Below are 17,584 nucleotides of genomic sequence, written 5' to 3' on the forward strand. Positions count from 1 at the left end.
AAAACTATATAAATGTGGTATCACTGTAATCGTACTGACCAGGAGAATGCAGGGAACAGGTCAGTTTTATCTCATAGGGAACGCTGTAAATTCAAAACCCATAAAACTTTATAAATGTGGTATCACTGTAATCGTACTGACCCGGAGAATGAAGGGAACAGGTCAGTTTTATCTCATAGGGAACACTGTAAAAACAAAACCCATAAAACGATATAAATGTGGTATCACTGTAATCGTACTGACCCGGAGAATGAAGGGAACAGGTCAGTTTTATCTCATAGGGAACGCTGTAAACACAAAACCCATAAACTATATAAATGTGGTATCACTGTAATCGTACTGACCCGGAGAATGGAGAGAACGGGTCAGTTTTATCTCATAGGGAACGCTGTAAAAACAAAACCCATAAAACTATATAAATGTGGTATCACTGTAATCGTACTGACCCGGAGAATGGAGAGAACGGGTCAGATTTATCTCATAGGGAACGCTGTAAACAGAAAACCCATAAAACTATATAAATGTGGTATCACTGTAATCGTACTGACCCGGAGAATGGAGAGAACGGGTCAGTTTTATCTCATAGGGAACGCTGTAAATACAAACCCCATAAAACTATATAAATGTGATATCACTGTAATTGTACTGACCCGGAGAATGAAGAGAACAGGTCAGTTTTATCTCATAGGGAACGCTGTAAAAACAAAACCCATAAAACTATATAAATGTGGTATCACTGTAATCGTACTGACCCGGAGAATGAAGAGAACAGGTCAGTTTTATCTCATAGGAAACACTGTAAATACAAAACCCATAAAACTATATAAATGTGGTATCACTGTAATCGTACTGACCTGGAGAATGAAGAGAACAGGTCAGTTTTATCTCATAGGAAACACTGTAAATACAAAACCCATAAAACTATATAAATGTGGTATCACTGTAATTGTACTGACCGGAGAATGAAGAGAACAGGTCAGTTTTATCTCATAGAGAACACTGTAAAAACAAAACCCATAAAACTATATAAATGTGGTATCACTGTAATCGTACTGACCCGGAGAATGAAGAGAACAGGTCAGATTTATCTCATAGAGAACGCTGTAAAAGCAAAACCCATAAAACTATATAAATGTGGTATCACTGTAATCGTACTGACCCGGAGAATGGAGAGAACGGGTCAGATTTATCTCATAGGGAACGCTGTAAACAGAAAACCCATAAAACTATATAAATGTGGTATCACTGTAATCGTACTGACCCGGAGAATGGAGAGAACGGGTCAGTTTTATCTCATAGGGAACGCTGTAAAAACAAAACCCATAAAACTATATAAATGTGGTATCACTGTAATCGTACTGACCCGGAGAATGGAGAGAACGGGTCAGTTTTATCTCATAGGGAACGCTGTAAATACAAACCCCATAAAACTATATAAATGTGGTATCACTGTAATCGTACTGACCCGGAGAGTGAAAAGAACAGGTCAGTTTTATCTCATAGGGAACACTGTAAAAACAAAACCCATAAAACTATATAAATGTGGTATCACTGTAATCGTACTGACCCGGAGAATGAAGAGAACAGGTCAGATTTATCTCATAGAGAATGCTGTAAAAGCAAAACCCATAAAACTATATAAATGTGGTATCACTGTAATCGTACTGACCGGAGAATGAAGGGAACAGGTCAGTTTTATCTCATAGGGAACGCTGTAAATACAAAACCCATAAAACGATATAAATGTGGTATCACTGTAATCGTACTGACCGGAGAATGAAGAGAACAGGTCAGTTTTATCTCATAGGGAACGCTGTAAATACAAAACCCATAAAACGATATAAATGTGGTATCACTGTAATCGTACTGACCGGAGAATGAAGAGAACAGGTCAGTTTTATCTCATAGAGAACGCTGTAAACACAAATCCCATAAAACTATATAAATGTGGTATCACTGTAATCGTACTGACCGGAGAATGAAGAGAACAGGTCAGATTTATCTCATAGGGAACACTGTAAAAACAAAACCCATAAAACTATATAAATGTGGTATCACTGTAATCGTACTGACCCGGAGAATGAGGGAACAGGTCAGTTTTATCTCATAGGGAACGCTGTAAACACAAAACCCATAAAACTATATAAATGTGATATCACTGTAATCGTACTGACCCGGAGAATGAGGGAACAGGTCAGTTTTATCTCATAGGGAAAACAAAACCCTTAAAACTGTGTTGGAATCATAGTTTTCCCCCGAATTCCACACCATTTGAATTTATTTCCAGTTTCCCAATACATCTTATGCCATTAGAAAGTACAATTTGCTCCACAGAAATAAGCCGTCATACGGCTGCGTGACCCTGTAGTTTTTCACTCATGTCGATGGAGGGGCCCCGTGCTGGGATGTGGTGAAGGCCATAGGGGCCCCTAATAGAACCTCTCCATTCTCTCCTCCTCAGATATAATAGGGTCTTCTCTGATTAGGATTCTACGTTATGTCATGCTGTGTACTGCACTGGGCCGTTATTACATACACCTCACCTATGGCCTCCATCTATACTGGGCTGTGATCATCCACTGAGGGCGGGATGCGTTCACACACGTCAGTCTTCCCTCAGCCTGAAGCCACAGCTTTCTAACTACAAGTCCCGGCAGGCAGCGCGGCGGCGGCAGCGGCTCAGTCACGTGCCTCTACAGCTGATCTGGCGGCGTCCAGTGAGGTGGCTCTCCTCCCAGCAGGCAGTGCGGGATCCGGAGCAGTGACGTCACGCGGTTGGAGACGTCTGAGGAGTGACGTAGAGGTGGCATCACTTGCGACGCTTTTCTAGTGTTGCTTTCTGGTTCTTATTTCTGATAAATGTAGTGATTTTAGGGTTGGCCCCTTGGATATTTCAGACGGTGTTCGCCATGTCTCGGGATGGAGAATACCCCTTTAACCAGTGAAGTCATCGCTGGTGACCGAGGTGTTTGACAGAGGCTCCCCAGAACCTGATATCATGGGGCCAATGCCTCACCTGCCCCTTAGGCCCTGTCAGCGTATGTTCACACATGTAAATTGGTTTTGAGCCGAAATCGGCATCCCATTGGCTCCAATGGGAATCCACAGCGCAGGAAGGGAGGCCGCGAGGCCCGGGGCAGCCTCGGATTTCCAGCAGGGATTCTGCCCCACGTACACGTTCTCCAATCGTAGGAACGCTGAAGTGTCAGGGGCGATCAGAAATCCGAAAAGATTAGTAAGGTTTTATAAAAATACCATTTTAACGTTTTTTATAATAGTTCACCTTTTAACCCCCTCCCAAAAATCTATAAATTATACGTACCACAAAACCAATAGAGACGCCGCCCTGTCCGGCAAAACCCAACGAGCCGTCGAGCAGTTTTTCCTTAGATAGACTTATTTTTTACCCGTGTGATGGAGTGATTGTGGGTTTATTTTCATCCCCTCACGAGTGATTCCCGGGGTATTGTTGCCCCATCCTCAGCACAGGTCATCAGGATCTGAGCGCTCACCCAGCACAGCGCCATCCAGTCTATAATGGCCGTGCTTGGTACTGCAGCTCTGCCCCCTTCACGTAGGTCGTCAGTGGCACAGGAGGCGTGAGTGCCACGGCTGATCGGCAGATAGGGATGACCTGTCCTGGGGGACTCCCAGAAACCCTTTAATAACGTCTAATCAATAGATTTCTCTGTCCTGAAGGGTTGGCGCGGTGTCCGGAGTCCTGCTCTCTGCGTCTCTTCCGGGGTCTTCCCAGTGATGGCCGCTCGCCTCTTCCCATCTCATTGTCTGTAGATCACAATCCATGGAGAAATCTTACGTGTGGATGGAGGATTCCATCAGGAGAACGTCTGAGCTGGGGCGGCAGGTGCTGGAGCGGGCACAACGCAGGGACGTGGACTGGTGGTCTGCACGTGGACAGGACCCTCAGAGTCCCGAGATCCCAGAGGTCAGTTCATGTCCAGCCCTATAAGAGGCGCACCCCACCTTCTGCAGAGACAACAGTGCGGTCACTGCACAAGCCCCGCCCACCGCGACAACGGGGAGATTTATCAAGACTGGTGTAAAGCAGGATGGGCCTAGTCGCCCATAGCAACCAGATTCCACCTTTCATTTTTCAGAGCTCCCTTGGAAGGTGGAATCTGATTGGTTGCTATGGGCCGTCCTACTTTACAGCAGTTTGATAAATGACCCCCCCCCCCCTTGTATCTTATTCATCAGTTATAACCAGGTAGAAAACGGTTCTCTGGAATAACTAAACAAGTCAGGTTGTCACAGCCCCGCCCCTTCCAAACTCTGGAATCAGGCTACATTCACACGACATGACCATGAAAAACAGACACATTCATGGCCATTTTCAACCATTTTTGCATCCGTTTTCTGGCCCAGTGCTCCAGACTAAAAAAAAAAACCTAGTAGCCATTGGCTCCTGAACTGAAAAATTTAGGAGCCAAATTTAATTTTTAGTCGAAACCGAATAAAAATTTTGGTATCGTGGCAATGATGATGATCAGATCGGCGTAGGGTTGTTTTGATACCAAAATTTTGATTAGCTTTCGTCACCATTAAAAAAGTATTGCGATACTCAATACCACGCAAAAAAAAAAAAAACACCCAAAAAAGCCACGTGCATTTCGCATTTTATGAAACGTTCAGCCCATAATAGAACAGTCCGATCCTATTTGTTGGGGTGACAAGGTGACTTAAAAATGGCGAATCGCATGGTTTTTATTTATTTATTTCTGTTACAGCGCTCACCGCATAGGAGATATTTTTTAATAATTTAATAGTTTGGACTTTTCGGACGCAGCGCTATGTAATATGTTTATTTATTTATAGTTTATATATTTTATATGTTAAATTGGGAAAGGGGGGATTTAAACTTAATATTTTAGGGTACTTTCACACTAGCGTTTTTCTTTTCCGGCACTGAGTTCCGTCCTAGGGGCTCAAATCCGGAAAAGAACTGATCAGTTTCATCCCCATGCATTCTGAATGGAGAGTAATCCGTTCAGGATGCATCAGGACGTCTTCAGTTCAGTCATTTTGACTGATCAGGCAAAAGATAAAACAGCAGCATGCTACGGTTTTATCTCCGGCAAAATAAACTGAAGACTTGCCTGAATGCCGGATCCGGCATTTTTCCCTATAGGAATGTATTAGTGCCGGATCCGTCCTTCCGATCTGCGCATGCGCAGACCGGTAAAAATGTGTAAAAAGATACAAGACAGATCCGTCTGTTCGCATGACAAGCGGAGAGATGGATTCGTTCTTGCAATGCATTTGTGAGATGGATCCGCATCCGGATGCGTCTCACAAATGCTAATAGTCGCATCCAGATCGGCGGATCCGGCAGGCAGTTCCGACGACTGAACTGCCCCCGGATCACACTGCCGCAAGTGTGAAAGTAGCCTTAGTGTTTGTGTTTTTTTTTTTTTTTTTTTACTTACTATTAGCCCCCTTAGGGGCTGGAACCCTTGTCCTATTTACCCTTAGGCCCCTTTCACATGGGCGAGATTTCTGCGCGGGTGCAATGCGTGAGGTGAACGCATTGCATCTGCATTGAATCCGGACCCATTCATTTCTATGGGGCTGTTCAGATGAGCGGTGATTTTCACGCATCACTTGTGCATTGCGTGAAAATCGCAGCATGCTCTATGTTCTGCGTTTTTCACGCAACGCAGGCCCCATAGAAGTGAATGGAGCTGAGTGAAAATCGCAATCAAGTGCGGATGCGGTGCGATTTTCACGCATGGTTGCTAAGATGAAAGTCTATTCACTGTATTATTTTCCCTTATAACATGGTTAGAAGGGAAAATAATAGCATTCTGGATACAGAATGCTCAGGTCAATGTTTATTATACTGGGGGGGGGCGCACTGCGCCACCAATGTTTATTATACTGGGGGGGGGGCGCACTGCGCCACCAATGTTTATTATACTGGGGGGGGGGCGCACTGCGCCACCAATGTTTATTATACTGGGTTGGGGGGGCGCACTGCGCCACCAATGTTTATTATACTGGGGTGGGCGCACTGCACCACCAATGTTTATTATACTGGGGTGGGGGGGCGCACTGCACCACCAATGTTTATTATACTGGGGTGTTGGGGGGGGGCGCCCTGCGCCACCAATGTTTATTATACTGGGGTGGGCGCACTGCACCACCAATGTTTATTATACTGGGGTGGGGGGGCGCACTGCACCACCAATGTTTATTATACTGGGGTGTTGGGGGGGGCGCACTGCACCACCAATGTTTATTATACTGGGGTGGGGGGGCACACTGCGCCACCAATGTTTATTATACTGGGTTGGGGGGGGGCGCCCTGCGCCACCAATGTTTATTATACTGGGGTGGGCGCACTGCACCACCAATGTTTATTATACTGGGGTGTTGGGGGGGGCGCACTGCACCACCAATGTTTATTATACTGGGGTGGGGGGGCGCACTGCGCCACCAATGTTTATTATACTGGGGTGTTGGGGGGGGCGCACTGCGCCACCAATGTTTATTATACTGGGGTGGGGGGGCGCACTGCGCCACCAATGTTTATTATACTGGGGTGGGGGGGCGCACTGCGCCACCAATGTTTATTATACTGGGGTGGGGGGGCACTGCGCCACCAATGTTTATTATACTGGGGTGGGGGGGGCACTGCGCCACCAATGTTTATTATACTGGGGTGGGGGGGCGCACTGCGCCACCAATGTTTATTATACTGGGGTGGGGGGGGTACTGCGCCACCAATGTTTATTATACTGGGGTGGGCGCACTGCACCACCAATGTTTATTATACTGGGGTGTTGGGGGGGGCGCACTGCACCACCAATGTTTATTATACTGGGGTGTTGGGGGGGGCGCACTGCGCCACCAATGTTTATTATACTGGGGTGTTGGGGGGGGCGCACTGCGCTACCAATGTTTATTATACTGGGGTGGGGGGGCGCACTGCACCACCAATGTTTATTATACTGGGGTGGGGGGGCGCACTGCGCCACCAATGTTTATTATACTGGGGTGGGGGGGGTACTGCGCCACCAATGTTTATTATACTGGGGGGGGGGGGCGCACTGCGCCACCAATGTTTATTATACTGGGGTGGGGGGGCGCACTGCGCCACCAATGTTTATTATACTGGGGTGGGGGGGCGCACTGCGCCACCAATGTTTATTATACTGGGGTGGGGGGGCGCACTGCGCCACCAATGTTTATTATACTGGGGTGGGGGGGCGCACTGCACCACCAATGTTTATTATACTGGGGGGGGGGCGCACTGCGCCACCAATGTTTATTATACTGGGGTGGGGGGGGTACTGCGCCACCAATGTTTATTATACTGGGGTGTTGGGGGGGGGCGCACTGCACCACCAATGTTTATTATACTGGGGTGGGGGGGCGCACTGCGCCACCAATGTTTATTATACTGGGGTGTTGGGGGGGGCGCCCTGCGCCACCAATGTTTATTATACTGGGGTGGGCGCACTGCACCACCAATGTTTATTATACTGGGGTGGGGGGGGTACTGCGCCACCAATGTTTATTATACTGGGGTGGGGGGGCGCACTGCACCACCAATGTTTATTATACTGGGGTGGGGGGGCGCACTGCGCCACCAATGTTTATTATACTGGGGTGTTGGGGGGGGGGGCGCACTGCGCTACCAATGTTTATTATACTGGGGTGGGGGGGCGCACTGCGCCACCAATGTTTATTATACTGGGGTGGGGGGGGTACTGCGCCACCAATGTTTATTATACTGGGGTGGGCGCACTGCACCACCAATGTTTATTATACTGGGGTGTTGGGGGGGGCGCACTGCACCACCAATGTTTATTATACTGGGGTGTTGGGGGGGGCGCACTGCGCCACCAATGTTTATTATACTGGGGTGTTGGGGGGGGCGCACTGCGCTACCAATGTTTATTATACTGGGGTGGGGGGGCGCACTGCGCCACCAATGTTTATTATACTGGGGTGGGGGGGCGCACTGCGCCACCAATGTTTATTATACTGGGGTGGGGGGGCGCACTGCGCCACCAATGTTTATTATACTGGGGTGGGGGGGGTACTGCGCCACCAATGTTTATTATACTGGGGTGGGCGCACTGCACCACCAATGTTTATTATACTGGGGTGTTGGGGGGGGGCGCACTGCACCACCAATGTTTATTATACTGGGGTGGGGGGGCGCACTGCGCCACCAATGTTTATTATACTGGGGTGTTGGGGGGGGGCGCACTGCGCTACCAATGTTTATTATACTGGGGTGGGGGGGCGCACTGCGCCACCAATGTTTATTATACTGGGGTGGGGGGGCGCACTGCGCCACCAATGTTTATTATACTGGGGTGGGGGGGGCACTGCGCCACCAATGTTTATTATACTGGGGTGTTGGGGGGCGCGCACTGCGCTACCAATGTTTATTATACTGGGGTGGGGGGGCGCACTGCGCCACCAATGTTTATTATACTGGGGTGGGGGGGCGCACTGCGCCACCAATGTTTATTATACTGGGGTGGGGGGGCGCACTGCGCCACCAATGTTTATTATACTGGGGTGGGGGGGGTACTGCGCCACCAATGTTTATTATACTGGGGTGGGCGCACTGCACCACCAATGTTTATTATACTGGGGTGTTGGGGGGGGCGCACTGCACCACCAATGTTTATTATACTGGGGTGGGGGGGCGCACTGCGCCACCAATGTTTATTATACTGGGGTGTTGGGGGGGGGCGCACTGCGCTACCAATGTTTATTATACTGGGGTGGGGGGGCGCACTGCGCCACCAATGTTTATTATACTGGGGTGGGGGGGCGCACTGCGCCACCAATGTTTATTATACTGGGGTGGGGGGGGCACTGCGCCACCAATGTTTATTATACTGGGGTGGGGGGGCGCACTGCGCCACCAATGTTTATTATACTGGGGTGGGGGGGCGCACTGCGCCACCAATGTTTATTATACTGGGGTGGGGGGGCGCAGTGCGCCACCAATGTTTATTATACTGGGGTGGGGGGGCGCACTGCGCCACCAATGTTTATTATACTGGGGTGGGGGGGCGCACTGCGCCACCAATGTTTATTATACTGGGGTGGGGGGGCGCACTGCGCCACCATCAGGAATGAGCGCTCATATGAAGACTTGTTCCCAGTAATTGGCCTGAATATCTCGCAGTGTATTAGGCTCCATTCACACGTCCGCAAATGGGTCCGCATCAGTTCCGCAATTTTGCGGAACAGGTGCGGACCCATTCATTTTCTATTGGGACAGAATGGATGCGGACAGCACACAGTGTGCTATCAGCATCCGCATTTGCAGAGCGCGGCCCCGATCTTCAGGTCCGCAGCTCCGCAAAAGATAGAACATGTCCTATTCTTGTCCGCAGCTTGCGGACAAGAATAGGCATTTCCACCTCATCACCACGACGGCTACAAGGAGATTGACCCCTGACCTCTGTAGGGGCAGGAACAGAAAGAGGGTTTAAATCCCCCCCTCCCACCACCAACACCAGTGTTCCCTGTCCCTACAGAGGACAGGGGCAGAGAGAGTCTCCCTGTATGAAGATGAAGATGGTAACTTCCTGAGACCTTACCTGGTGTTCCTCCTGCGGTCCTTGTACTAACGCTGGGCAGGGGTGAAGGAGGGAGGCCTCGCTCCATTACAATATGTGAGCCTGCTCCCGGGTCGCGATCTCCCACCGGGCCTGCTTGGCTATCGCCGGGTGCGCTTCAGAAAAGCGGCAGACGTCACTTCCGGTGGACGGGGGAAGTAACGTCATCCAGGAAGCGTCTCCTGTTCAAATTTCGGCGCCAGCAAGTGCCGAATGTCTCAGTGTACCGGCGTACATCGGAGTCAGCGTCCAGTCATGTCGACTGAACCCCGCTCCCCTGGAGACCCTTCTGTGCCGCCTACCGTAAGTTCCCCTGTGGGGAAGCGCTTTTTGCCCTGTTACTTGTTCTTAGACACTGTACCAGGTTGCTTGTCCCTCCTCCTCCACATCTCTGGCTTGGGGCTTCTGACTGTTTTAGCTCCATGTACAGGTCCTTCTCAAAAAATTTGCATATTGTGATAAAGTTCATTATTTTCTGTAATGTACTGATAAACATTAGACTTTCATATATTGTAGATTCATTACACACAACTGAAGTAGTTCAAGCCTTTTCTTGTTTTAATATTGATGATTTTGGCATACAGCTCATGAAAACCCAAAATTCCTATCTCAAAAAATTAGCAGATCATGAAAAGGTTCTCTAAACGAGCTTTTAAGCTAATCATCTGAATCAACTAATTAACTCTAAACACCTGCAAAAGATTCCTGAGGCTTTTAAAAACTCCCAGCCTGGTTCATTACTCAAAACCGCGATCATGGGTAAGACTGCCGACCTGACTGCTGTCCAGAAGGCCATCATTGACACCCTCAAGCAAGAGGGTAAGACACAAAGAAATTTCTGAACGAATAGGCTGTTCCCAGAGTGCTGTATCAAGGCACCTCAGTGGGAAGTCTGTGGGAAGGAAAAAGTGTGGCAGAAAACGCTGCACAACGAGAAGAGGTGACCGGACCCTGAGGAAGATTGTGGAGAAGGACCGATTCCAGACCTTGGGGGACCTGCGGATGCAGTGGACTGAGTCTGGAGTAGAAACATCCAGAGCCACCGTGTACAGGCGGGTGCAGGAAATGGGCTACAAGTGCCGCATTCCCCAGGTCAAGCCACTTTTGAACCAGAAACAGCGGCAGAAGCGCCTGACCTGGGCTACAGAGAAGCAGCACTGGACTGTTGCTCAGTGGTCCAAAGTACTTTTTTCGGATGAAAGAAAATTTTGCATGTCATTCGGAAATAAAGGTGCCAGAGTCTGGAGGAAGACTGGGGAGAGGGAAATGCCAAAATGCCTGAAGTCCAGTGTCAAGTCCCCACAGTCAGTGATGGTCTGGGGTGCCATGTCAGCTGCTGGTGTTGGTCCACTGTGTTTTATCAAGGGCAGGGTCAATGCAGCTAGCTATCAGGAGATTTTGGAGCACTTCATGCTTCCATCTGCTGAAAAGCTTTATGGAGATGAAGATTTCATTTTTCAGCACGACCTGGCACCTGCTCACAGTGCCAAAACCACTGGTAAATGGTTACTGACCATGGTATTACTGTGCTCAATTGTCCTGCCAACTCTCCTGACCTGAACCCCATAGAGAATCTGTGGGATATTGGGAAGAGAAGGTTGAGAGACGCAAGACCCAACACTCTGGATGAGCTTAAGGCCGCTATCGAAGCCTCCTGGGCCTCCATAACACCTCAGCAGGGCCACAGGCTGATCGCCTCCATGCCACATTGCCGCATTGAAGCCGTCATTTCTGCAGAAGGATTCCCCACCAAGTATTGAGGGCAGAACTGAACTTAATTATTTGAAGGTTGACTTTTTTTGTATTAAAAACACTTTTCTTTTATTGGTCGGATGAAATATGCTAATTTTTTGAGATAGGAATTTTGGGTTTTCATGAGCTGTATGCCAAAATCATCAATATTAAAACAAGAAAAGGCTTGAACTACTTCAGTTGTGTGTAATGAATCTAAAACATATGAAAGTCTAATGTTTATCAGTACATTACAGAAAATAATGAACTTTATCACAATATGCTAATTTTTTGAGAAGGACCTGTATACTTAACATGGCTGATGGCATGATTCATGAGGAAGTAAAAACCTCCTTATCCCAAATGCCCCCCTTACCCAGGGATCCACCTCCACCTAAAAAACGAAGGGGACCATCTCCTTCTTTATCAGACCCGGAGATGATAGAGGAAGATGCTTCATCATCTAGAGCCTGGGAGGACGAGGCGGCTTCCTCTGATATTGATACTACAGAATCAGATAGGAAAGATTTTGCTTTTCATTGGATGAGATGCCAGACCTTCTAAGGGCTGTCCGGGCCACTATGGGGGTAGAAGAAACCTCAGGAGCCCACTCAGTCCAGGACGAGATGTTTGGGAGACTCGGGGTTAAAAAGACCCGGGTGTTCCCAATTAATGAGAACATACGAGATATGGTGCTCGACGAGTGGTCCAACCCAGAGAAGCGGTTGGGGGTGTCCAGATCCTTTAAAAACCGGCTGTTGTTTGACACTAGTGAAGTGAAAATTTTCAGTGAAACACCAAAAGTTGACATTCAAGTCGCAAAAGTCAATAAAAAGACTGCCTTGCCCTTCGAAGACACCTCTCAGCTGCGGGACCCCATGGATAGGAAGGCAGATAGCCTTTTAAAAAAATCGTGGGAAGCGGCGATGTTTAATTTAAAAGCAAACATCGCAGCTACCTCGGTAGCAAGGTCCATGAGGTTGTGGCTAGATGAGCTGGAATCTCCCATCAGAGATAATACTCCCAGGGAAGAGATCTTAAGGTCCCTCCCCCTATTGAAGTCCGCCACAGCATTTATGGCAGACGCCTCGGCTGAATCTGTCAGATTTGCTGCGAAGGACGCCGGGCTCTCCAATGCGGCCCGACGCGCCTTGTGGATGAAGAGCTGGTCAGGCGACAACACATCAAAGATGAAACTATGCTCCATCCCGTTCTCAGGGGAATACGTCTTTGGCCCTGTCCTAGATCGTATCCTGGAAAAAGCTGCGGACAAGAAAAAGGGTTTCCCAGAGGAGAGACCCTATAAAAGGAAATATCCCTTTCGGGCCCCCACTAGCCAGAATAGATCCTTTAGGGATAAAGGAAAGTCAGGACGCTGGAGCTATCCGAAAGGGGGCAGGGGTAGAAATAACCCCTCCTCCTCCTCCCAAAATAAGTCCTCGGATAAACAATGACGCCAGAGTCGGGGGGAGATTAAAGAATTTTCTGACTCCTTGGGAGTCCATTACCCCGAACCCTTGGGTCCGGGACATCATAAAATTCGGATGCCGAATCGAACTTTCTTCATCTCCCCCAAACCGCTTTGTTGTTACCAACCCAAACTCCTCCAAGGTACGCAAAAAGATTCTGCAAGGAATTCAAAGCCTTCTGGCAATGGATGTGATAGTACAAGTCCTATCAACACAGCAAGGACAAGGGTTCTATTCGAACCTGTTTTGGTAGAGAAAAAAAAAAAAGAAGGCTCATTCCGTACAATTATAAACTTGAAAGCCCTGAACAAGTTTGTAATCTATCGGAAGTTCAGGATGGAATCCCTAAAGTCCCTGATTCCGTTAATAGGGAGGAATGCCCTGATGTGTTCAGTAGATCTTCAGGACGCCTACTACCACGTCCCAATTCATCCAGAGTCACAAAGGTTCTTGAGATTTGCCATTCAGGACCACAAGGGGGTAACCCGTCACTTCCAGTTTACGGCCCTTCCCTTTGGGATATCATCTGCGCCCAGAGTCTTCACGAAACTGGTAGTCGAGATGGTGGCCTTCCTGAGACACGAAGGACTGGTGATTATACCATACCTGGACGATTTCCTCCTAATTGGGAATTCAGAGAACAAACTCAGAACAGACCTTCTAACCTTCCTGTCTCTCACCCAAGATCTAGGGTGGTTGGTGAACCAGAAAAAAATCAAACCTGGTACCCTCCAGCACTATCCAGTTTTTGCGCGTCATCCTGGATTCCCGAGCTCAACATACCTTTCTTCCACCAGACAAGGTCAAAAACCTCCAATTGAAGGTTCGCCGATTCCAGAACAGGAGGTCTTGTCCCATAAGGGAAGCTATGAGTCTCCTGGGTCTTCTCTCGTCCCGCATTCCGTCCGTCCCATGGAGCCAGTCTCACTTCCGATCCCTCCAGTCATGGATTCTCAGAACTTGGAACAAACAACAGTCCTCCTTGGATCACAAAGTTCTGATCCCTCTAGTGGTGAAGACCTCCCTAGAATGGTGGAAAAGCACAGGCAATCTGTCCTTGGGAGTTGCCTGGGAGAAGACTCCCTACATTCAAGTGCTTACAGATGCAAGCGAAAAAGGATGGGGAGCGAAAGTGGGAGATCACTTGTTTCAGGGTTCCTGGATTCCAACAACCCGCTCTCAATCCTCCAACTTCAGAGAGCTGGAAGCAGTCTGGAAAGCTCTGAAAGCTGCAGAGATCCTTCTCATGGGTCAACACGTAAAGATTCTTTCAGACAACACGACGACGGTGGCTTACCTCTCTCACCAGGGAGGCACGAGATCGGAGAAACTGATGTCCATTGCAAGAAAGATCTTCAATTGGGCAGAGTCCCACGTGAGATCCATCTCCGCAATTCATTTAGAAGGGATACTAAATGTGGAAGCAGACTATCTCAGTCGCCAGTTAATAGACCATACCGAATGGTCTCTAAATCAGGAAGCGTTTCAGGTTCTGGCAGAAAGATGGGGCACTCCACAAGTGGACCTGTTCGCCTCCAAGAAGAACGCAAAGGATAATCCAGAAACTCTACCTAGAAGATACGACGCTAATTCTAATAGCTCCCTATTGGCCGAAAAGGAGCTGGTTCCCTGCTTTAAAAAACCTATCAATAGAGGACCCATGGCCTCTTCCTTCCAGGAGGGATCTGCTTCATCAAGGGCCAATTCTACACCCAAACCCGAGCTTCCTCAAGTTGTCAGCTTGGATCCTGAGGTCCAGAGGTTGAAGTCACAAGGGTTTTCTGACCAAGTGATATCTAAATCACTGAAGAAAATGCACCAAAAGGATATGCCACTGACTATATTAGCTGGTCATACAAGCAGATATTAAAAGCTGAGACTTTTGCCAATATATTCCTGTCAGGAAAATATCGGAGCCCATCATGCACCACGTCACGGTCACTCAGCATGGCACGGGGTCCTACCACTACGCTAACTATGGTGTGAACACGGTCTGAAGGTGATGTAATCCCAGCTCACAGCCATATATAATTGTATTTTCATCCGCACAATGCTCTGGTCTGTGTAGGATGCTTTTGTGGTGCATGTGGACCCCCCTGGCGTCCTCCTTTGTACGCATTAATTGCTCGGAAATGGTCGTTTGCTGCGGTCCACATGCGGTGGGACTGCTCCCCCAATGAGAAACACGCTACAGTGTTTGGGGTTTGAGCAGTTCCCCCATATTGGCCCCTGCAATTCTGTGATTTTGCCAAGTGATATCTACCCTAAAAGCGAGTAGGAAGAAGGTTACCTTCTCGATTTATCTAAAGATTTGGAAGAGATTCTGTACCTGGATTGGTAACCCTGCCCCAAACTTAGAGCCGCCCAATTTTCAGAAAATCTTGGACTTCCTCCAGCAGGGACTTGAATTAGGTCTTAGACCCTCCACCCTGAAGGTACAGGTCTCGGCCCTAGCTTGCTTCTTCGATCAAGATCTAGCCAGTCACCGCTGGATCAGAAGATTTATGAAAGCTGCTTCTCGACTACGCCCCTCTCTAAAATCCAGGATCCCCAACTGGGACCTCCAATACGGTGCTCACAGGCTTAACACTTGCCCTGTTTGAGCCCCTATCTAGTTGTTCCACCAAACATCTATCGTTTAAGACCGCATTCTTGGTGGCCATCACGTCTGCAAGAAGGCTAGGCGAGATTCAAGCTCTATCGATACAAGAACCCTATCTCCGTATCACCGATGATAGAATCATTCTTAAATTAGATCCAGGTTTTTTGCCTAAAGTAGTATCGGATTTCCACTGTAACCAGGAGATAGTCTTACCTTCCTTTTGCAGTAATCCTTCTAATGATAGGGAATCTAACTTCCACTCACTAGATGTAAGACGCTCAGTCTTACGGTATCTCGAAGTGTCAAAAGGTTTCCGTAGATCCAACAACCTATTTGTCTTATTCTCAGGTAAGAATAAGGGTCTAAAAGCCTCCAGGTCCTCCTTAGCACGGTGGATTAAGGATTCCATTTCCTATGAGTCCCAAGGCCTGCCTTGCCCCTCAAATTTGAGAGCTCACTCTACCCGGGCTATGTCCTCCTCCCAGGCCGAGCGGGCCGGAGCTTCTCTTGAGGATATCTGTAAAGCCGCTACTTGGTCTAACATCCACACCTTTACAAAACACTATAGGTTAGACCTATCTAGTTCAGACTTGTCTTTTGGATGTAAGGTCCTTCAGGCGGTCCCCCCCCCCCCAAAGCTATAATTTTTTTTATATCTCCTTGTAGCCGTCGTGGTGATGAGGTGGAAAGCCGGAATTAGACTTACCGGTAATTCAGTTTCTACGAGATCACCACGACGGCACATATATTCCCTACCCTTTCTTTAGCCTTACCTGGGAGGTTATGAAGTAATACCCTCTCGACTTATTATTTTGTGTTCTCACCACTTATTTCTGTCTCTGTAATTTTGGACACACTGGTGTTGGTGGTGGGAGGGGGGGATTTAAACCCTCTCTCTGTTCCTGCCCCTACAGAGGTCAGGGGTCAATCTCCTTGTAGCCATCGTGGTGATCTCGTGGAAACTGAATTACCGGTAAGTCTAATTCCGGCTTTCTATAGGGGTGCCGGGCTGGTGTGTTGCGGGTCCGCAACACACCACGGACGTGTGAAATGGAGCCTTAGGGGCTTAAAGGGATTTTCCAGTAAAAATTATTTTTTTAACAAGTTCTTTCAGCATGGCCCTAGAATCCGAAAAATGATACCTACTTGCTCCCCGCGCTGTTTTTACTTGGCAGTGCATGGCCATGGTGACATGCACCTCTCCAGCCAATCACTGGCTTCCGCGGTGATGTGGCCACAAGCAGAATGTCACTGCTGCAGCCAGTCATTGACTGGAGCGGTGTATGTGACCATGACCATGCACTGCCAGGTGTAAAAGAGCAGGAACCGGAAGATGGAGGCTGAGGGGGCCAGGGCCACATGAAGCAGGGTTAGGGCATCTTCTGGTTCAGGGGCCATGCCGCAGGAACTTGTTAATGTCACCACTTTTCCTGTAAAAATTACTTAACTTCCTGCCTCCTATTCATAAATCAGCGATTTCCTTCCCTGCAGAGGACGGCGCTCACTGGTTATTACTTCTCCTGCCCCCAGTTATGGGGACCCTCCAATGACCAGTAAGTACTTTCCTTCCCTGCAGAGGACGGCGCTCACTGGTTATTACCTCTTCCTGCTCCCAGTTATAGGGGTCCTGCCATGACCAGTAAGCACTTTCCTTCCCTGCAGAGGACGGGGCTCACTGGTTATTACCTCCTCCTGCCCCCAGTTATAGGGACCCTGCAATAACCAGTAAGCACTTTCCTTCGCTGCAGAGGACGGGGCTCACTGGTTATTACCTCTTCCTACACCCAGTTATAGGGGCCCTGCAATAACCAGTAAGCACTTTCCTTCACTGCAGAGGACGGAGCTCACTGGTTATTACCTCCTCCTGCTCCCAGTTATAGGGGCCCTGCAATAACCAGGAAGTACTTTCCTTCCCTGCAGAGGATGGCGCTCACTGGTTATTACCTCCTCCTGCCCCCAGTTATAGGGGCCCTGCAATAACCAGTAAGTACTTTCCTTCACTGCAGAGGACGGGGCTCACTGGTTATTACCTCTTCCTGCTCCCAGTTATAGGGGCCCTGCAATAACCAGTAAGCACTTTCCTTCCCTGCAGAGGACGGGGCTCACTGGTTATTACCTCCTCCTGCCCCCAGTTATAGGGGCCCTGCAATAACCAGTAAGTACTTTCCTTC

At 48.5% G+C, this 17,584-nt stretch overlaps 1 protein-coding gene across 1 annotated transcript in view; it reads left to right on the forward strand.

Moving 5' to 3' along the window:
• The first annotated feature begins 2,691 nt into the window (after window positions 1–2,691).
• The window catches only part of AKIP1 (A-kinase interacting protein 1), a 30,118-nt gene continuing 15,225 nt past the window's right edge, over window positions 2,692–17,584 (forward strand). Inside the window, exons 1-2 of the mRNA XM_040410217.1 lie at window positions 2,692–2,803; window positions 3,700–3,946. Of these exons, the coding sequence (XP_040266151.1) occupies window positions 3,803–3,946 (144 nt within the window). The 5' untranslated portion in view covers window positions 2,692–2,803; window positions 3,700–3,802. The remainder of the gene's footprint in view (window positions 2,804–3,699; window positions 3,947–17,584) is intronic.

This window comes from Bufo bufo, chromosome 10, assembly GCF_905171765.1.
Source record: "Bufo bufo chromosome 10, aBufBuf1.1, whole genome shotgun sequence".
Taxonomy (NCBI): Eukaryota; Metazoa; Chordata; class Amphibia; order Anura; family Bufonidae; genus Bufo; species Bufo bufo.